This window comes from Episyrphus balteatus, chromosome 1 (assembly GCF_945859705.1).
Source record: "Episyrphus balteatus chromosome 1, idEpiBalt1.1, whole genome shotgun sequence".
NCBI classification, from domain to species: Eukaryota; Metazoa; Arthropoda; class Insecta; order Diptera; family Syrphidae; genus Episyrphus; species Episyrphus balteatus.
In genome coordinates, this window is record NC_079134.1 from 10,122,140 (window position 1) to 10,145,950 (window position 23,811).

General features: G+C 30.5%; 1 protein-coding gene across 4 annotated transcripts in view; it reads left to right on the forward strand.

The window, feature by feature from the left end:
- LOC129906605 (tyrosine-protein kinase Btk29A) overlaps positions 1–23,811 on the forward strand; it is a 245,300-nt gene that overhangs the window by 148,578 nt on the left and 72,911 nt on the right. Inside the window, exon 2 of one of the 4 annotated variants that reach the window (XM_055982418.1) lies at positions 8,150–8,496. The exons of the other annotated variants lie outside the window; for them this stretch is intronic. Coding sequence (XP_055838393.1) covers positions 8,364–8,496 — 133 coding nt within the window. The 5' untranslated portion in view covers positions 8,150–8,363. The remainder of the gene's footprint in view (positions 1–8,149; positions 8,497–23,811) is intronic. 4 annotated transcript variants of the gene reach the window in all.

Genomic DNA, 23,811 nt, shown 5'->3' on the forward strand with positions numbered 1-23,811 from the left:
TTTGGGATTTTTGTTTTTTTTTTTTTATTTAGGAAGGTAACGAGATTTTTTTTTTGTTTTGGTTACCGTATGTGTCGTTTGCAAAAAGTGTGCCGTATGTATGCCCAGTTGTCATATCAAGAGAGAAATTCATTTTTAAGCCAAAGAGAAGAAGTCAAAGCTGTTTTTTTTTTCCAAAAAAAAAAAAAAAAGAAAAAAGTTGATGGTATTGAGGTTGAGAAGGTTAACAATGCAGATCGGGTTTTTTTTTTCAGTTTATTATTATTATTTTTTGTTGCACGGAAAATAAAAATGAGTTCAAGGTCAAATACGTGGGTTTAATTTAATTTTTTATTTTGGTTTTCAAAATAAGGATTGATCTTAGTAACCTTTATTTTGTGTGCAAATAATTTTTTGGTTGACCAACAGAACCAGACAGTTAAGTTATATTTACTTCCTTGTGAGATTTAATGATCCTGTGGTATTTGAATAATGCATGTAAATGCGATATTTTGTTTTAAAAGGCTGTTTTATTGCTTTAACCGTTTAGAAGATATTCGTATCCAAACCAATGCTCACTGATTTCAATAGTTTTCTTATGACCCGTATGCACTGCGATTTGGATACGAATATCTTCTAAAGCAATCAATTTGATGCCAAGTAATTTTTTGTATAAAGTTTAAGCCCCTACAAGAATATATCTTGGTAATTTTAAAATAATGAATTTTCAGTGAATTAGAAAATTTTTAAAAGTAAAAAATGCTTTTATATTTTATTTTAAATTTGACGTCGAATATCTTTAGAATGGTTAGATTAATAAAAAAAGTTAATAAGACCTTTTTTGTGGAGCAATCTATTTCCTACAAGAATATGTCTTGCGCGTTTGATGATTATAATTTTTCAATTTGTTACAAAATTTAGAACAAAAAACGAATTTTTAAAGATTTTCTTGATTTTTGGACCTCAAATATCTATTAAACGGTTAGATAAACGAAAAATGTGTTTAAGGCCTTTTTTTTGTAGAGCGTTCAATTTCCTACAAAAATATGTGAAGACATTTGCTAAAAAGTCGATTTAAAAAAAAATTATTTTTTTTTTTAGTAGAAGCTTGATGTAAAAATGGAAAATTGCGAAGTGGAGGACCTTCCCATTAATATTAAGAGCTCATATTTGGTGTGTATATTCTAGAGGTGTCTAGCAATCGATTTTTCGGATTACCAAATAAAAAAAAAGAATTTCGATTTTTTTGACCCACCCTAATGTAAATCTAACATTACTTTTTATACCGAATTTTAAATGGCGAATTTCAAATTCAATATTCTGAAAAAAACTAACTAACTAAAACTAACCAAAAAGCTAAAGATTCTTGAATAAGACTCTAGATAGATCAGAATATCCTGATGTCTAGATTCAGGTGGAAAGTTGCAGAAAAAAATGTTTCAGTATTAGATCACTTTTTCTTGTAAAACCTTGCAACTTAAAAAGGGCAGTTTCGTTGTGTGCTCGCATAACATCAGTGCGTTGTGATTATAGCTATCACATTGCTATCAACCCTATATCTAGCTAATAGTTCCTCAGATCTATTTTCGTCGCGGGTTAGCCATAACTTCTTTTTCTTTGATATTTTGCAGTTTCAGTGATTGTTTTTCTGGATAATAATAATATTCTAATTATAATTGAAACTTTGTACAAAATTTTATTCTATTCCGCTCAGGCATTGGTTCTGAAAATTTAGGTAAATATCGAAAAATTGTTGCAGTGTTCTGATGCTTGAATAAACCATTGTATAAAATTTCATTTGCTCAATCAAAAACTATTGTTCAAAAACGTGCAAAAAAGCTAGGCGGCAACTCTACAATCTGTCAAAATTGAGTGAAATTTCAGACATCAGCTCAATTAAGCAAATCAAAGTCAAATTAGTGAAAAAAAGACTCCGTCTGAGCTCCGGAAGTGAATAAAACCATTTTTATTAATGGCTTATTGATAGAATTTGGTGCCCATGCGTTTGGTGCTTATGAAACGACAAGCATTATGAAAAACAGAGACAAATAATTGGGCACACAATTCAAATCATTTCCGAATAATTGATGGTAGCCAAACAGATAAGTGGCAACTTAAAGATCATTGATTCAGTTCCTAAATTCTCTAAAAAGATAAAGAATTTCTGATATAAAATCAGTTTCAGTATCACTTTCGTATTATGTTTTTATATGCCAAAGTTATTTATAAATAGAGGACGAATTGGCAATGAGAGGACCAGACAATGGTGCCATTTATATACCAAAGACATGAACAGACAAGCAAAAAGCTTCAAATCATACGTAATTTGTCAAAGTTATGCGGGAACAAAGAAAAATACATATAAAATTAGTTAAATACTTAATCTTCTTATTCACTTTGTAGCACCGTATTCAAGTAAAAAAACGACCGAAATGTTCATAATTCATAAAAAAAAATTTCTATGAGGATATGTTGGTAAAAACAACTCAATTATTAAAATCACCACCACTTTAACCTTAATTTACAAGATGCAGAAAAAAAGGTAATGTTTCAGCAAGTCTAAAAAAAACTTCTTTCTGAACAAAACTCAAAATTTTGTAAAATCAATATGTTAACACATAAAAAAAATTAACTGTCACGTTCAGAGCTTTTTAAATTAAAATCGAGTTATAAGCTTATATAAAGCCAGTTTTCCCTGAATTCATAAACATAGATAGGTTTGATACAAGGTTTGGTCATCCAAGATCGCAAAATCATTACTCTCACTCGTGAATTTGGGGTAGTAATGAGTCCGATAATAATACCGATAACTGTAAAATTCGAATTAGATTCATACCTATCATATCATTATTATCTATCAAACTTAACCTCAAACCTTTAATAATAAAAGGAAGATAGACATTAACCCAAAACACATTATCCAATATCTTATTTCATACATCCTCTCAAAAAATGTAATGATCAAAAATAATTTATTACTGATCCGCCCTCTTAAAAAATATAAAATTACCTCAATTTGCATGTATATGTATAACTTAACTTTCTCGTTTGAACATCTCAAGAACATACAACAACAAAAAAAATCTTCCTGCAATTATTCATGGGTTGTCAATTAACTCAAAACTGATTGCTTTAATTTAGCAAAACTGATTGCCTTCTGTTTCAGTTGTTCAATTAAAACCAAAATTGAGAAAAAAAAAAACTTAAGTGGTTATAAGTTCTCAACTCAAATGACTACTTATCGCTTGTTCACCTTCTACACCACACTTATAAAAACAGCGATATCAACAGAAACAACAAAAAAACACATGTAAAAGTAATTATACTCTTAAACCACTCTCCTCAAATCTTAAAAGATTCACAATTGAATCAACATAAACTGGGAAAACCAGTAGGGGTAATAATTGCCAAAAATTGAAGCCCGTTTATAATGTATCTTCTTTTTTTGCTTCTTGTTCAACCCATTTTTGGATAATTTTCACTTTTCTGCCTTTTTTTCTTCATGTATGCTTTCCCATTTATCAGAAGAAAAAATGAAAAAAAAATGTTAAACCTAAAAAGTGTGTCAACAGAAGAGAAGAAGAGTTGATTTTTTTTTTCTGCGATTTTTTTTTAACTCTTTTACAATCACCTTCACTGCTGTCGAACAGGAAATGCTTTTATTACCGCCATCTATAAATGGAAACAATTATCAATAATGCTTTAAGAAATATCATTTTTCCCAAAAAAAAATATAAAAACTGTTATTTTCTTTCCACCAAAAAAAAGTAAAAAAAGAAGTCAAAAGAAGCTTTTTTTAAGAGCAAAAAAGTGTAAACCCCTTCACCAAAAAAGGTGACGAAATCGAAAGCTGTTATGGCCGTCAATTTGCGTCAATTGGAAGTGCTAATATTTACCAACTGTTACTTTCTGGATTTGCTGTCATTTTATTTGTTCAATTTGAATCCGTTATATTCTGTCGTTTTTTTATTTGCCCGAAAAAAATAAGAGTGAGAGTGGCATTGACTTTAAAAAACTCTTTAAGAATTACAAAAAAAAAAAAACGAGAATTACAAATTTTGTTCGCATCATTATGATTCTGGTTTTTTTGTTCAAAAACAGAAATTGAGTTCATGTCCTGATTTCTAGCATAAAGGAAATTAAGTTTTTGTTCTTATTCCGTCGTTTACTTTACATACAAATGCCTAGATTTAGATTGAGAGGAAAGGGTTTTAGGAAAGAGAGAGAGAAATAGGAAAGGAGATGGAAAAAGACTAAGCGGTTGGTTTGTTGGAGCGGAAATAGTTTTGGGCCGCAGCGCAGATTGAATGCAAATACAGAAGGATAACTAGAGCGTTTTTTTTTTTTGTTAGTTCTTCTACCACAGAATCCCTTCAACCCCCAACCCTCCCACTAGCAAAGTCATCAACGGATGTTTTAGAAGAAAAAAAACATTCGTTCGTTCGTCCTCTGTCTTTACTTGATGTTTACGATTTAAAATGAAATCTTTTGATGAAAATGGAATTTCTGCTGCAAAATGGGAAGCACTTCGCGTTCTAGTTATTTTTTTACCCGGACTCTTCATGTTTTCTGTTTTTATTTTTGTTGTTGTTGTACATACTTTGTTATGAGAATGTTTATTTATTTTTTTGCTCATTGAATGTCGTCGTCGTTGTTAAGATTGAAGGATTTTGAAGTTTTCAGGACATTTTTGTATGTTTATTTTGCCAAAGGGAATATAGAAAGGGTTTTTAATGTTTTTCGTTTAAATAAATGGAACGTTGAAGGATAATATTATTTTAAAGATTGTTTTTGTGTGACTGGATTTAATTTTTTTGTTTTTCAAGAACGAAGATAAATGCAAGTTGTTCAAAAATGAGGATAAACATATTATTTCACAGAGAGTAAACTTTAAATTTACTTGAAAAAAAAAGATTCAAACGGTTTAAACTTTTTAATTGAAGGCTTTTAAATGGAATAGTAGCAGCTCAAATTACACCTTAGTATGTTTTTTTTTTTTTGAAAATTCTCTTTGTACAGAAATGTAGTAAAGTCAACAATAAAATTTACAATAATTTTAACTAAAAATTTTCCTTGTGAATTCAAGAATTTTCAAAATACTGTTCTCAAAAAATTATGAATTTTTGCAACACAAGATTTTGACAGAAAAGATGGCCTTCAACTTTGTACCTGTTTAGTCTTCAAACTAAGTACGCCTTTTGTTAGTCGAAATTTCGACAAAATAAGGAATATCGATGGTTTTGTGTCAAACGTGCCAATTTGCAACGTGCCAATATGAATGATTGACATTTGAATGCCGAATAAAGAAAAAGAATAACGGAAATTTGGATCGTCTTCAAGACCTTCAAGATATTCCTTAGAATTGGCAGTGAACTTAACTTTCTTTTTTTTAAAGAAATTTGGAAAAACTTCAACTTTAAAACTGAGAAAAAAGAAACTATTAAGTCTAGAAACATCAATCAAACTACTTTAGCTTCGTTCTAAAGAATTCTTGTTGTTATCGGAGATAGGCCTCTTAAAATCTTTTTACTGCTGTACCAGCATCAATGTTTAATATTCAAAAATCTATACCACTTGCTTATTATCAACACAAGACAGGATAAAAAAAATTTTATACACAAACTGATAACCCTTAGTAGGTATGTTCAACAGAAGTGGACCAAATCATGAATCTTGTGGTACTCCAGTACTGATTGTTATCTTTCGATAACTTGTAAAAAAGCCGATTTCCCATTTCTTTGAGTTGATTTATAACTTTCAAATTATTTTGACTTCTTCGTGCAAAAAAAAAACGATATTTTCTAAATGGCATACCAAAAATATTTTTGTGGTAGTAAAAATTTACGAAAGACAAATTAGGTGATGCACTGTGTCAATTAACTAGCAAAAAAAAAGAACCTAAGTCTACAGAATTGCATGATTTTTTTTTAATAGAACTCTTGGAAATTTTTTAGTTACTGGAAAGACAGAATATGATAGAATTGGAGCTCTAATTTTAAAATTATTACGTGAACATATAATCGAATCAACTACAGCTTAAACTTTTCCATCAGCGAATGTTACTAAATTAAACGGCACAACGAATGTCTATCATTTAACTTGCCAAGGTAATTATTTTCAATTAACCCAATCGACCTACCTTTTGTGGTTCTTAATTTATAAAAAAAAAGAACAAAACTGCAACAAAACTTTTTAGATCGATTCTATTACATAAAAAAATAACTCTTTTTGTAAAAAAAAAAAAAAACATTAAAGAATTATAAAAGACTCAATTATCGGTTCTCCGCTTAACAACTATAATCACATTACAAAAGAACTTAAATCGAACTTCATCGATGGAATCTTTCCATCCTTTAAACATCTTTTATTCGTTTTGCAACAATTAATAATATCTCGATTCTAGTCAATCGACAATCTAAGAGTATCAAAAAGGTCATGTAATTAATTTTCTTTTCATCTGAGCATCTGTGTTATAAACATAAAAAAAACCAGCAAACTAAACTCTTCAATCTTCAATCGACCCTAAAATATCGTTCCCTTTCAGCAGTTCATTGTGATTTTATTGTTCGTTTGGTTTTCGACTATTTGTGTGTTGTTGCTGCGATATTCCCCCCATTTGAATCATGGCTAAGGATAAATTGTTTGAATTCAACAACTTAAGTATCCAATAGAGCTATCGACCAGAGCCAAAAAAGAAAAAAAAAAACAGAAACAAAAGATACAAAAAATATCCAACAACTACAAACATTTTGTGATTGTCCTACTTTTCGTTTTTATTATTTCTTTTTTCTTCATTTTATTTAAAACAAGCAAAAAAAAACTTAACTCCTTCAACAACAATATTTTGCTGCTGGCTACTACAACTTACCTTCTTAAAAAAAAAAAATCGAAACTAATCTAAGATCGATTGGTATCTCAAATTGGATACAAAATACCAATAAATTTCAGGTGGTAATAGATATGGGGGAAGAAAAAACAATGCCAATTTTGAAGAAAAACGAGAAGAAAGTTGATAGTGTCAATTGAAATGTAGGTAAGTTTGAATGTTGTTACTCGCTTTATGATATTATTTTTCCTTTGTAAATGATTTGGAATCACTTGACAGTGATTAATGAAGCTACAAGGTTATTAATGTGCGGCTTTTGTTTTGATGATCGTTTAGATACTTTTTTTTTTTAATTGACAAAATCGCAATAAAAATAATGTAACATTATTGTGTCGTAATTTTTTTTTATTGATTTTTTTTATTTGTTTGAAATTTAATTATGTAATCACGATGTAATACAACAAATTAAAATTAAATTAATTGTGAAATTAAAAAACGTACTCGTTGCTTGTTTTTTTTTTTCTTTTTTTTTTGAGGATTGGCGCAGTGTTAAATTTGCTATTGAGAAATTACTTCTTGCTAAGATTTTTCACTTAAAAATTAACAATAATAATTTTTTTAAATAATTATAATTTTTTATTTAGTATTTAAAAAATTAATTTTGTAGTCTTTTTTTCTTTAAAGCCAGTCAAATCAACCTCAGTTGAATATTATCAAAGAATGAATATAAATTAAATGCAAAAATGAATACTAATCGTATGTTTAAAATGAATTCACCTTGAGAATATTGATAAGTTCATAAATTGATTGGTGAAAGAATGAAATAAAATCAAATTACAACTGACATCTTAATGAGTCAAACACTCTACCATACAACTGCAAGTCTCATTTAGATGTAATAATAATAATTCTTTTTTTCACGTTAAAGTAGTTCCTAAGATACAACACATCAAACAAAAGCAACAAACACAACATCGACTTGACTGAAAGGTATTTAATTCAATCAAATGCAGCAGCAAACTTTCATTAAAAAGGTATTAACAAATGGAGATAAATTGCATCCCACTCTCTTGAATCAAAAGCTTAATTAGCATTTAAATACTTGAAGCTTCTGACAATACCAAAAGATCGACTTAAATTAACTGTTTTATTCGTAAAAAAAAAAATAATAATCACACACACACATAAAGATAGTGGAAAAAAAATGCAATTTGATTTTTAATTGAAGGCAAATAATTATTTCTCTCACATGCAACAAATTTATGTATATTTGCATGAATAGTTGAAGGAGAATCTTTTTAAAACTTATTTTTATTTTGTATTTTTTTGTTTCTTTTTCTCTAGGAGTTCAATTGTTAAAAAAAAAAATCAATCCAATGAAGTTGTTATATCGTTTTAACTTATGGCATTTTGGTAAAAAAAAAATATAAAAAATAAATTGTGTTAAATAAATTACAACAAAAAAAAAAAAAAAATCAAGTGTGAGATAAAATTGCTAAAATTTATTGCAAATTATCATTGTGCTAAAATTTGTGAAAAAAAAAGAGAATCATTTTAAATGATTCCCTGTGTCAGTTTAACCGAAACCAGTGTACTGGGCAATATGAAAGAAAGAGTTAAAGAAATGAAGGTCTTCGGATGCCGATTAAATTTTTGGAATAATATTGGACATAGCCTGACGAGTTCTAAAGGTATGATCGTTTACTTTATTTTGTATCTTATTAAAAAGTTTGATAACTGTTATTACAAAAGCTAAATTCTATCTACTTGGTATGTTTTTTTAATATATTGTAGAGTAGAGTTCTAGACTTAAGACAAGCCAACAGAATTCAACACAACACAACACAACACAACATAACACAACACAACACAACACAACACAACACAACACAACACAACACAACACAACACAACACAACACAACACAACACAACACAACACAACACAACACAACACAACACAACACAACACAACACAACACAACACAACACAACACAACACAACACAACACAACACAACACAACACAACACAACACAACACAACACAACACAACACAACACAACACAACACAACACAACACAACACAACACAACACAACACAACACAACACAACACAACACAACACAACACAACACAACACAACACAACACAACACAACACAACACAACACAACACAACAAAACACAACACAACACAACACAACACAACATAACACAACACAACAAAACACGTATGGAAACCAAAGGGTTTTCCAACCCAAAATCAGTTACGTAAAGACTGTATCAAAAATATAAACGATTAATTTGATTTGTTTTTTCTTATTTTGGTCTGTCTCCTTACAATTCACACTGTGTTCAAACAAAATTGATATTAGGAAGAAGTCAAATCCGCCTGCTCCTTTAAAATTAGAATTAAACCTTAGATGTGAAATAGATGTTCTTTAATCTGATGGAAAGTGAGTATTTTTGCAGCCTTTAGCAACAATTTTTTTTTAAAAAGCCATGAATAAAAGGTTCTTTGACCTCTTTGCTTATTCCTATCTTTATTGCAAACAATAAAAATAACCGCTTTTTAACCAATTATAATTTTGTTTCGCTTTGTTTTTTTTTTGCCAAAAATATAAAAATTGCGCAACAAGACATTATTCTTATCCAGTTGAACCAGTCAGTATGGTTTGTGCTAAATCTCATTCCACAATCCACATCAATTAAGAATTGTTCTCTTTTTTATTCCAGTGAATTAAAAAAAAAAAACAATTTCTCATTGAAGACAATTACTTATCCTCAACTTTCAAGTTCTTTTAGTTTTTTTTCTTGTTTCTTCTTATTTTTAATTACAATAACTGTAAGTACCATAAAATTTGATTAGTCTCTATAATCATGCATTTTTATTTTTTCATTTTTAATTGAAATCACACTTATCTGATGATTTTTATTTTTGAGATTCATTTTATTTCTGACATAGATCGCAGTGATGTGTGTGATTTTGGTACTCATGCAGAAACAATTTGACCTTACGCTGGATATTTTTTCCAACTAAAAAATCACAAAACGCACAAACCGCTATACGAGTGTATATCACATAAACAATGACAGTTAAATGTTTAACATTGGCATTCTCTGGATGTCAGAGTCGGCGTTTTCTTGTGCGGTTGACAAGTTCGCATTTTGTTGTTGTTTGTATTTTTTTTATTGGTATTTAGGTTATGCTTACAAAATTTATTCAAATGAATGATTAAAAAAACGTCACGAAAATAAGAAAAAACACATTAAGCGTGGGGGTTTGATCGTAGTAATTTGAATGAATAATAAAAATGTTTACATGTCAGAGATGAAGTTTCAAGGTCAAGTTGACTCACAATTCAGTTCTGTCTATGTCATTCAATTACTAAAATATGTTATGACATAAGGGCTAGTTGTAAGACATTCCTTAAGCTAAATATTTTTAATCATTGTTTACAAATTTCAAAATTCTCAATATTTTCAAATTTTTGCCATCGAGACAAAAGAACTTAATTATTATTCAGATGTTCTGCATTCCTATGGAAATTTATTTTTAATAATAAACAAACAATATTTTATCGTCTTTCATGAATGACAACAATGAAACTGTTGTTATTTTTTTTAAATTGTTTAAATTAAACTGGTTTTTCAGAAAAAAAAAAAAACAAAAATATTTTGTTTATTTTTGCAAAATAATAAAAATAGCTAAATTAATTAAATAAATTATTGTTGTGTATTGTCAGTTAATTGTAATTGATAAATATTATCTATTGTATAATTTTAACACCCTGAAGTCATGTTAAAGTATAAATCATTTAAAGAACTAATAGTTTTTAATTTTAAAGTGTTTGTTTTTGTAAACAAAACAAAGTACGATTAGGCCGCACGTGCTGGAGGTTAATAGCTCCGATCTAGGGACTAAAATAAGTTATTCACAGATTAAGAGAAGGGAAATTTTTATTAAGTTTTAGGTTTGAACAGTTATAACCCTCCTTTTGGGAAATATCTTTTAACTAAGGGACAATTTCACAATTTTAATTTTATTTTCATTTGAATATAAAACAGTTATCGTACCCTGCAAATAATTGTTGAAACTGTTAAATCTGGAACACTTTTTATAGGTATAACACTTTTTATAGTAAAAAGACTTGAACCCGAAAATTTGAAATCAACAAAATGCTGAAAACCCAGAAACAAAAAAAAATCTATAAAACTTTTAAAATTTTATTAAATGCGAAAATCCAGAAATGTATTAAACCAGTTGTTTCGAAATAGAAAAATTTCTGAATTCAAAAAACTTTAATAATCCAAAATTTCAAAATTCAAAATCCTGAAAATAAAATAGAAATAAAAAATGTTTGGGATTAAAGGGATAGCGAATTACCTGATTTTTTGACTTCAGGACTTTTTTTTTACAAAGCCATATTGAACTCATTTGTTATTAAGTGCCATTTTGGTTAATATGTAGTTGGGGTTTTTTACTTTTAGAATTTTTCGCCCCATAGGACTTCAAATTTACGGAAAACCAAGATATCGAGAACCCAAAATCCCAAGAGTACAGTTGGATTTTTTTTCTACTTTGCAATGTACAGTATTCCCATTTTCGTAAGTTTCTACCGGCTTTACCACACAACTCGTTATGTAACGCTATCATTTCCCGCCCCAAAATTAATATATTCTCGTCTGGGTAACGTTTACATTTGCTTTACAAAATGCAGCAAATTTAATACGGGATATTTGATAAACCACATTTGGCAAAAACTAAATTACTCTATAAAAAAACAACTATACCTAAAACGTAAGTAATACATATAAGAAAAGTACTGTGCCAAGAATTGCAGATAAATCCAAAAAGAACCGAAGCTTAGAAAACCCAAAACTCTAAAAATTCAAAAATCCAATACCTATTTCAAGTCCTGGAAATCAGAATCTTATAATCGTAAATGACAAAGACAAACTAAAAAATTCAGAAATTCTCCCATAGGCACCTACATGAAATTCCGTTAACCCTCTACTGCATGAATTAATATTAGCGGACGAAAAAATTAAAAAATGCTTACATGGGTTCTTTGGGTTGTTTCAAAACGGTTTACATAAAAAAAAATTGTTTAAATTAATTTGTTTAAAAAATTTGTTTATAAGCCAAATTTGGCTTCGTATGCATTAAGGGGTAAGAAATTTTACTAATTTTATTTATTCAGATTATGTAAAAAATAAAATTAAAAATATCAAAAGATAAATATTTATCATTTAAAAACAAAACAAAGTAAAATAAATAGATTGCATTACAAAAGGTTAAGAATTAATTCAAATTTGGCTCATTTTAAGACATGGAACCGAGAAAAGCAATTTGTTTTTGTCCGTTATATATATTTTTTCTGGTTCACTTTTTTTCCACTGTCGAAGTATGTCTTGCTCCAACATTTTTACCCACTCCCAGATCTTACAATAACTAAAAAGTAATTAAATGATTGAAAAATATTATAGATGAGCCCCCCTCCCCCTAAAATTTTTGTGGTTACGCCGCTGGAAATGGGGTTAACATGAGAAAAATGTTTCTAAAAGCAAAGGGGCTCCATTTCTGAAGTAAAACATAGCTTCCAAGCAAATTAACAATGTTAAGAAACAAAATTTTTCAACTAAAAAATTTTACAAATTGTGTAGATTTACAACCCCTTAATGCATACAAGGCCAAATATGGCTTCCGTACTTTTTGCCCTCCCAAGACCAGGCCAATAATTTTTTTTCAATCAAAATTGGTTCATAGCATACACAATTGAATCATTTATTTGCAAAACATGATAAGTCCACTTTTTTTCAAAATTCGTTTTTTTTGACTAAATTTGTACTCCAGGGATAACCACGTCTGTCTTTAAAATATGAAGTATCTACTCCATCTATATCCGATTTTACAGCTACGCGAAATATTTTTTTAGTATCAAAAACAGAATAAGTCCCGGACTTATCATCTTTTGAAAATAAACAACAGCTTCTTTTTGTGTAAATGGTATATTAGATTAATGGCTGAAAATCTTAAGTTTAAAGCTACTTTAAAGTTAAATAAGCAGTCCGGACATTGTATTTTATTCTCAAATACAATTGTTTGATAGACTGGGGCTAAAAGCAAAATTACATATCCATTTAAAAACTAATTTCACATCCGTTTATTTTCAAAGTATGATAAGTCCAAAAGCGTTTTTATTTTTTATCTTTTGAGCTATCGCTCCAAAAATTAAAAACGAAACGATATTTTGTAGCTAGGCAAGAGTTCTACAGAATATGTTTTTTATAAATTTTTCTACGCATATCAAAAGAAAATAGAACGTTTTTTTCTTCTCCTGAAAAATTTAAAATCATGGACTTATCATGTTTTGCAAATAAATGATTCAATTAGACAATCGATCAAAAATAAATTTTTAATTCCACTTTTCTTTCCAAACAAACGCAGTAATTAACACTTAAAGTATGAATATATTCTACACTTTCGATTTCAATGCACACGACTGATAGACTCACCTGTGATCATAAAATACACCTTTATTTTGTATCGGACACACGAAAAAACTATCTCTATGGGTTCTCAGAAACACAAAGAAGAGGAGTGTATTTAATCTTAACCATTTTTTTGTGACAGAGAAGAGAAAAGTGCATACAAACAGACAAAACCATATTTGGCTTCGTATGCAGTAGAGGGTTAAACCAAAATCCCCTAATTAAGTCAAAAAAATATTTTTTGGGTAGTCGGAAAAATTAAATTTTTAGATTTTGGGTTCGAAAACTGAAGATTCCAGAAAATCAAATCTGGATTGAGCAAAAATTTGCAAAATGTTTTCTATTCGCATAATTGGCCATAATTGACTTAAACCAAGTTTTCCACTTGATAGTTTATTCTTAAAGCCGTCAAAATCTTTATTAAGCCAATAACCTTTTTTTGTACCAAAATTTTAAAGTTGTCAGGAATTATCGGATACAAAAAGTTTCTATGCTGCCCAAAAGTACTTCCTATTATCAAAATTTAAGTCTCAAATGTAATCTGTTATAGTATATCTGTTCTATGTCTATGAACTCAAATAGTTATCTTAAAGTGGTTTTACTATGCAATTCTTAATATTTGCTCCTCAAGCATATTTACACACCTAATGCGTTAAAGCCTAACGCTCCTTTACATCTTTATGCGTCATTTAATAATATCAAAGCTGCTATAATATGCAAGTGCAAACAAACAAACAAGCCCCTTTTTAATCCCCCATAATATTTTATCAAATGATTGCACCTACCCGCATGTATGTGATTCAATAACTATGCATCCATCAAACCAACAAATCAACTTACAGTTCCCATTATCACAGAGAGGGAAACACATGGATTACATAACTTTGCGTAATATCTAATTAAACACAACAAAAGATCCCTCAAGCACAATATTCAATAGACGAACTGTACGTACACACAACTCGAACCAGAGACGAGACAGGAAGGTACATCATACTCCTCCTCCTTCTCCCAGGCCAGAATAATAATAATAATTATTATCATCGTGCTTGAATCGATTACAAGGCAAAATTTAACAAAATCCTTGCGTCACATTAATTTAATAGTAATTTAAGAGTCAGACCCCAAACATTCTTTTGTATGCATGCAAGCATTATTCACAATGCGAAGACAGACGACTCTCGACAGAATCAATCTGTCAATCAGATTTATTGAATTCTCTAATAAGCTTAATGCTTGGTTTGATGCATTAATTTTATTCAACAAAACAATACAAAAAAATGCATCAGAAACATCTGCATATTTACGAATGAAAAAGCCGATTCAAAGACTTGGGTTTGGTTCATAATAATCATAAAACTGGGATGACCCCCTTGTGCCTTGTCAGTTTTCCAGAGTTAATGGAAAATAACTCTCAAATCAAACAAAAAAAATAAGTAATAAAACGCGTTAAAGTGTTGGAAAGATACAAAATACAATACAAAACACAGCACAAAAGTGTAGATACACGTTAGTCGAATTAATTGGCATCTACAACTTTTGACAGTGACGGATGAATGCATTCGAAGCTGCGCGAGATAGATATTTATTTTTTTATATCAATTTTCTATTGTATCAAAAAGACGACATAGACAATGTCGATGTAATCGATGATGATGATGATGAAGATTGAGTGAATATTAATTCTAAATTCTGATAGATGTAATTTTTATATTTTTGTTAGAACTGTCAAATCACTAAGTAAGATCAAAGCGGATGCCATCTCATATTGAAATATAATTTGAAATGCATTCCTTCTATATCTTCTATATAATCAAGGTATCTATCTCTCCACTAAACTTTAACTAATGCCACCTGATTGATGTTTTGCTAGAATAATTTGTCATGAGAAATGTAAACAATCTTTCAAAACGTAATTAATGAACGGAATATTAACGGAATAAACAACTGATTAAGTCAAATCGAGATACACGAAATCGAGACTGTGTCCTATTGACACATTGTGCACTGGTGCACTTGATGTCATTTGCACGTATAATGAAAGTTTATGGTTATGGAGTTTTGTTGTGTTTTTGTGTTTTTGTATTTTTATATTGTAATTGAGATTGTAAATTCGTGTTTTTTATACTTTGAAGTCTCCCGGATGCTTCAAGAGATTAGAATCAGTTATTTTTAGTTGTTTTGTTTATTGAAGGCGCCTTTAAAGTTTTGTATGATAATGGAAAATAAGTGTTATTGAGTTGGGATGATTATAAGTTGGTAATAGGTATAAAAAACTTAGAGTGATGTGGTCAAAAAAAAAAAATAATCATGCGACGAAGTGAGACCTTAAAAATCGTTTAAAAAAAATCGAAAAAATATAACTATTTTTTATTCCATCACTTTTTTTATATGACAACCTACAATAAATTTTACACCATCTGAAAGCTTATTGTTTTAGCTGAAAATATTTATATCGACCATGTCTGTACAACATCTACAAAAAGAGCTACAATTTATCTAACCCAATTAGTTTTCATAAAAAAAGCAAAACAATCAATCTCTTTTCTCTTCTAACGACATTAAATCCATTTTTTAAAAGACAACCTATAATAAATTTTATATCATTATTATTTCACCTTTTATATGACGCTTCAATCATATTTCTGCCTACAAAAAAAGTAAGAATTTTTTTAAAGCCAACCATGTCGAAATTTCAAACTGAGATTACGGTACTTCCTCTACTGCTAGCTGGTCATCGGCAACAAATCTTCACAGGTGTTTTGAGGTATTTTTCAAGTTTTGTTATGTGCTCTAGATGAAAAGATATAACGTGTTTAGAAAAAGAACATCTTTTCACCGTTATCTCAGAATTTTGAATATGAAATTAATTGAAAATCATAATATATTTAATTACCTATCTATTGCATTCATCTATCTATTAAAACATAAAAGTTATGATCAATTGATTTTTCGTGTCACTTTTTCGTTTCATCTTGTTTCAAATCACTACGATACTAAAGAAGTTTTCACTTAAAAAAAAATAAAGAGGTTTAGAAGTTATTCCAAAATGGGTCATTGTTGATGAAAACAAGAAATAAGTGGGTGACAAGATGGAGCCTTGTGGAACGCCAGCATCAATTTTGTGAATATTAGATTTCAACCCAATTTGTATTGATCGGTTCCAAATATAATTTTTAATTCATCCATTTGATCAGAAAATTGTTTAAACCATAAGCATACATTTTTGACAAGAGAACTTGTTGCCAAACTCTATCAAATGTCTTAGAAATATCGCGACTAACCATTTAACTTTCGCCGAAACGGTACAAAGATTGGTTCCAGAGAAGTCAGCCCACATATCTCCTGTGAACCTCTTCCTACAGAAACCGTACTGACCGTCTTTTAAAATTTTTCGTTCTTCAAGATATTTCTTAATTTGACCATTTACCAAAGTTTTCATGACCTTGGAAAGTATTGAGGCTAGTGCAATTGGTCGACAATTTAAGGGAGTAAAAATTCACCTTTTCGGGTAAATGGTAGGCTAAGCAAAGCAGTTTTTCATCTTTTCGGAAATAAGCAAGAAGAGTAAGATGGATAAAAAAGCTTACGCAATGTTTTAGCCACTAAAGTCTCCTTGAAATAAAATGACTTTCGCTAAACTTCACCAATTTCGACTGAAAATTGACTTTTTCACTTGCTATGGAGTTTTATCTAATTTGTACCTCAAATCCACAAGATTAATCTGAAATTAACCTGTTTTGGCTCAAACAAATTTCAACAATTCCAGGTGATTAGATAAAAATGTCTCAATATCTTCCTCAGGAACAGCAAAGAAAATCTTCTTTACAAGTTTGTTGCGACTTATATTCCACAAGCATTTGATAGAAACTCAGGACCAAGAAACCTCATCAAAAATGCAGGCTTTGGTTCAAACGAACACCTTTTTCGTTTAATTAGAAGTTTCTTTTGTTAATCTGACCAGCCCCATATACCTAGCAGCCGTTTTTAAGTTACCAAAAACACACCGATAAATGAGCGTTGAAATGGGTTTAACTATTTAATACTTTTATGACGAAAACGTGTCTATTTTTTTTTTGTTTAATTGACAAATTTTGACTCTTTAATCAACTATTTAAATCAATAAAAGTCGTGCATATTCATATATTCCTTGCATGTGCCAGACACAATTAAAAACAACAATTGATAAGATCTTAAAATAATTTTTACGCACTAAACTTGAATAATTTCATTAAAAACAAACAAAAAATAAAATAATAATAACAAAAGCCCTCCAAGAAATTCACATCCAGCTGAGCTATGTTTTCATATTGCCACCCAACCTGTTTGTTTGCATTCAAAACTTGACGCCACCACAGCCGCTGTCAAATCCAATCGAACCGGTCAAGCTTAAATGCAAAATTTTTGGTCTTAAAACAATCGAAGGTTATCATCAAAAACCAAAACAAAAACAGTGAAAAAAAAACCCAATTTCCATTTTTTATTGTGTATCTTTTTGTGTAAATTTAATGATTACCTCATTGGGCTGCTCGCGCGCACCCTTTGCCCACTCAATTGCGCGAGCGCGCATTCTTTGATTGACAACAAAACACCAACTCGTTCTGTTTGCGTTGCGTTTTTGCGAGGCAGCGCACGAGAAGCGTGTAGGCGATTTATCTTTTTTGAAATATTTTTTTGTGCTCTGATGCTGGGTTTATTTAAAGCCCCGCAAGTTGCAAAAAGACTCGCGCAAGTGAAAGGTTATATTAGCTACTGGCGGAACCTTGAATTATGTTCTGGCAAAGATACATCGATGTCAAGTTTTAAAGGGGGCTCGCTTTATCTTTATCTGGTCCGCGAGCGGTAAGGTATATCGCAAGACCTGAATGATTTATTGGAAGGCGCAAACCACAAAACTATCTCAAAGCTTGTTGTTGATGAAGTCGAGAGAGGTAAAAAAAAGGTACATAAAGGACTTGTGTGTTGCGCAATGGTTCTTTACTGATAAAACCACAAAAACATGAAAACCACACTCACGCAATGGGCAGCAGCACTCTTTTGCCACCACCAACAATGTACCGCCGAACGATGACAATGGACGCCGATGCCGCCGCTACACAATGTCCCTCTTTATCTTCTTTGTGCGGCCTCTGGTTTGGTGGTCCATATTGTCTCAAAACTGCATTCGAAAGATGTAAGACGGGGAGACTGAAAGAAAACCGCATTCTTTTGACGCTCGGGTTAAACCCTTTTTAGCTAAAATCCCTGTTTAGACGACTGAATCGAACAACGACGCCGCCGCGCGCGCCGGTAGACGCCTTTTGTGGTAAAACTGAATGCTTTACCTACTGTTCCACCAGATGTCAATCAGTCAATTTAACCGTGGTTAGTTGGAAGGCGGCTTGAACCTCTGTATGCTGCCAAAAAATTAACAACAATCTAACTAACACCACGTGTGCACACTACTTAACATAATTTGACGATAACTCGGATCGAGGAACGTGTTAATGGCTTGAGGTTAGAAAAAGTTGTTGTTTTTTTTTTCTCGATTTTTTACTTGTTTTCTATTTTTTCTGTATTTTTGTTTAATTTGCCCTCTCGCGGGAAATTTGTGCAATTTACAGAAAATTAATCGCTAGAGGGCTAAGTATTGTTTTTTTTTTTTTTTCTGTTTTTATTGTTGCACTGAGAATTTGAATTGTTTTGTGCTGTGTCGTGCTGCTTGGGTTGCTACTGCTGCTGCATTTATTTTTGCTGCAATGACAATTGCAGGTGTTTTGTTAGAGGCGCGTACACAATTGTTTCTATTCGCTTTTAAGTGACTAATGAGGCGAGAAATTTCTCAAAAAAAGATTACAATAGATACATTAATTTGCTCGCTGTGGGTTTTTTCTTCTTAACGTGAGTTCTCTTAATTAGGACAATAATGGGGAGAAAAAATAGAAACGTGAAAATCAGAGTTTGCTAAGCTTAACTTTAAGTGAAGAAAAAAAAAAAACTTGTTTCAATTGGAAGCTTACAAACAAATTGTTTGGAAGTGATAATAATTTGTTTTGGGTTTTATTAAGGAAATCCTTGCAAAATTGTGCGAATTATATTGTAAACGTTACAAAATTTGCGAAAAAAATATTTGCATGAAAAGACAGCTTGCGAAACAAAGAAAATATTAAAGCTCACTGTAATTCTCTCGTTTAATAGGACTCAGTTCTCATTCTTTTACTCACTGATCTGCTCTTCTGCCTACTAGTTGACCGGTTTCACTGTACTTGTGCTTCCTTTTAATACATCTATTCCATATACATCTGGACTTTAAAAAAAAGAAAAATATTGACCCAAGAACTCTTCCTTGCGGAACATAAGGACTTACACCGTTTTAAAGGTTTTCAATAGTCGTTCGTAACTTCTTTGCAGATCTACCAAATTTGCTAGATTACACCGGCACACAAAAAAAAAAAAAGTGTCATGTACCAGAAACCAGATCTATCTTTTTATATGCTTTTGGACACGCTGAATCCGAATCTCAAGTCCGTTTGGCCCGGTCACCCTCCAGTTTTGAGCTGTGACTGCATTTCGTTTGAATTTGTATGACTTTTATGGAGTTTTTTGCATTTTTCTCAAAACTGAAGGGTGTTCGGGCAAAACGGACTTGAAATTCGAATTCAGCGGGTCCAAAAACATATAGAAAGATAGGTCTGGTTCCTGGTACATGTGTGCCGGGGATGAAAGCGACATGTCGCGAAAGTGCCAGCACACGAAAAAAAAGTTGTATATACCAGGAACCAGACCTATCTTTCTATATGTTTTTGGACCCGCTGAATCCGAATTTCAAGTCCGTTTTGCCCGGTCACCCTGTAGTTTTGAGAAAAATGTAAAAAATACCCCAAAAAAAGGGCAAAAAACTTCCTTTGTTTTAGTTTTTTGTATTTTACTCAAAACTGGAGGGTGACAGGGCCAAACGGACTTGAAATTCGGATTCAGCGTGCCCAAAAACATATAGAAAGATAGGTCTGGTTTCTGGTACATGACACTTTTTTTATTTTGTGTGCCGATGTTATTGATACCTTATATGATTTTATTGCATTTTCTGTCCTAGAAATTAACTTAGGGAAATAAACTATTTTGCCATCTGCATTAGAGGCACACGACAACTTTTTGAAGACCAACAACGATACCAACACCAATACCATTACCAACACCTACAACACTTACAATACTTACAACACTCACAACACTTACAACACTTACAATACTTACAACACTTACATTACTTACAACACTTCCAACACTTAACACTTACAATGCTTACAACACTTAGAACATTTACAACACTTACACCACTTACATCACTTGCAACACTTACAACACTTACAACACCTAAATAAACACCAAAACAGTTTGAGAAGATTGATTAAAAAAAATGAAGGCAATCTGAATACATACGCACGTTTTTCGTGTAATAATATATCGCATATTTTTTAACTTATAATGGTGCAGCCTCTAGAAAAAAAATATTCGTTCCCGGAAGAAAATCATAATGAATAAAACATGCAATTAGCTTATCATACGTCTTGTAACTTTTTCCTCTACGGAGGCAGCTTTTTAAAGTATAAAGATAGAAATTGAAAAAAAGTTCGAAAATTGCACCACGCAGTTTTCAAAGAATTCCGGAGATGCAATCTTCTTAAGTAAAACACTTTTGTTAAATAGCCTACCAAAATTTCAAAATATCAATTCAGTTAATATTTTGCGAACTATACTTACTTTTAAGTGACTTGCCTATGAAAGTTACCCATCAATAGAAGGACGTAGAGATAACGAAATTCATTTTCAAGGGAATAATTTGTCTATATTAGAACCATGTTAATAGGACAGAAAAGCATACAAAAGTCGTTTCTTCATGCAAAACATTTCAATCAACACCACAATTGATCCACCTAGAAATACTGGAAATGATCACATAACAACCAAAAACAAGTTTGACACAAAAGCCTAATGGACTTGGTGTCAAACATCTCATTATAGTGACGTTATTACTCTTTAATTCCATTAAATATCAAACAAAAACCATTTTATTTAATTAACTGCCTTAGAGTAACACAAAATATTAGGCCTCTTAAACCATCAAACAAACAAAAACAAAAAATTACCTTTAACATTAACAAATTATCAAATTTTTTAATCTCCAAAAAGCCAGTTATTGTCAGTTTAAACAGCAAAACAATAAAAAAAAAGAGATAGAAAAAAAAAGTTAAAACTTATAGCGTAGGCAGTTTTGACGGATTACACTATTTGATAGCTTATTAATTTTCCACATCAATCGCGAGCTATTCAATCTTGATTAAACACTTTTTACCTATACCATAAATGGTCGCTAATAGATCCTAGACAATAGCCTCAAAATGGTCATAGTTATTATTATGTGCGATGGTGTTATTGGCCACAAAATGATGTAAATTTACTTTATACCAAAATGATGACATAATATTTTCTCACGCCTGTAAGTTCAATAAACCTTTGTGTTTTAGCCAAATTTAGTGTTTGGCTCATTTCTGTGTTAATTTACACATTGCTTTAGGGCCGCCAAGTCGATAAATATCTTGCTATCTTTTTTCGTATCTTTCTTTTCTATCATCGAGAGAGATTGTCGAAAATTTTAGCAAATTTGTCAAAAAGCTAAGATAAATGGAACACCTTTTTTTTTTTTGCTTGTTTGTTTATCCCAATTGTGGGGAAAACCAGGTTAATTTTGGGCACCAAACTACACAATTTATTTTGTTGTTATTGTGTGACAGGTGGCAGCAGACACTTGATCAAATTTTCGTATCTCTCGCATTGTTTTGGGGGGGCTTTAAGTGGTTTTAAATTACTTGTATCTCTGTTTCAGTTGTTTTTTATTTGCAAAATTGTTATAACATTTTTGATGATGTCGCAATCGTTTGACTTTGTATAGGAACGAAAAAAAAAATCCGCTTACTCTAACGACACAGCAATAAATGTGAATTTTTTTTGAAAGTGTGGGAAGGATAGATATATTAATAAAAAGCTTACATTTGACAAAAAGTAAAAGTATTTTAAATTGAGTTCAAACTTGTTTAATTTTTTGTACCTATGTTTTTTTTTTTGGGTAGATAACTGAAAATATTGGCAATAACCATGTCATGTTATTTTTTGACATGCGCCTGTTTGGGGTTGTTAAAATGAAAAAAAAAAAAAAAAATATATACTTTTTCATATCGAAAAGTTTGTGGTTTATTTGCTGTTAATCGAGTTTAATGCGAAATAAGCAGTTTAATCAACCAAAACAGTTATAAATTATTTGGTAATATTAATTTCAATTTTTTTTTTACTTTACTCAAAAAAAACAACAAAATTAATAAAATCAAAACAAAATTTCGATTTTTAGTGTCCATTTTAAAAATGTATCTCACATTGCAGCAGACTTTTCGCATAAATCACATGAGATAAATTTTTATATGAATTATTCAAGACTCATGATACGGATAAGGTAGCGCAGACAAAACATTAATAATATATACATACAAACAAACAGACAGAGATACAATTTTGAATGAAAATGTTTAATAATGCAGCAAGTTATGTGCTCCAAATGGTTTATGATGATAAATTGAAGAATTAATATATGGAAGGATTTTATGACAAAAAGTGGGGTGGGTTAATGTGATATTCTGTTGATGATGATAGGTTTTTTTTTTGCATTTAGAATTTATTTAAATTTTTGAGAGTGCACTTGAAAAATGTATACATTTGAAGGTTGTCTGGTTTTGTATAATGTGACATCTTGTATTTGCGTAACTAGGTGTGAAGAGATTTTTTGTTTTTTTTTTTCATCAACTTGAAGGTGTAAAAACCCCGCATTTCAATTGAATTGAAAGAAAAGTTGTCACATAACTACTCGTATGTTTGTTATAGGTATAGTACAGGTAAAATAGTACATAAAATCAAGAAATTAAAAAACAAATTGTTCCACTTATGAAACTTGGCAAAAAGTTTGCTTTTGGGATAAGAACCAAGTACAAAAAAAGTCTATAAAAAAAAGTTGGGTGGAAGGGTGATATTCGCGTAAAAACGTGGAAGAACTTATTTATAAATGTTTAATTTGTCATCAAAACCATTAATAAAACGAATCATTGGCTTTTTGGGATCAATTACAGATTTTACTGTCTCTTCGAAAAAAAAACACCCTTTCACCAAAATTTTTTTTATGAAAACTCTTTATTCTTGCTTTCTATCCCAAATTCAATGTTTTCACCAAATTTCATTAGGGTGACCCATCATTTTTGTTTTCACTCAAAAAAACACCCTGGCAACCATGATATTTTTATAGACACTTAAGATTCTTGTTTCTTATCTTAAAAGTAACATAATTGCTAAATTTTAATAGGGTAGGGGAGAGTGGGGCCAAATGTAACACTTTTTTCTAAAATCGATGGTTCTCCTACAAATTTGAAAGTGGGTCAACCAGACCTTTTTTAAATTAAAGACCCATGTTTTAGCTCCAAGATCCATCATAA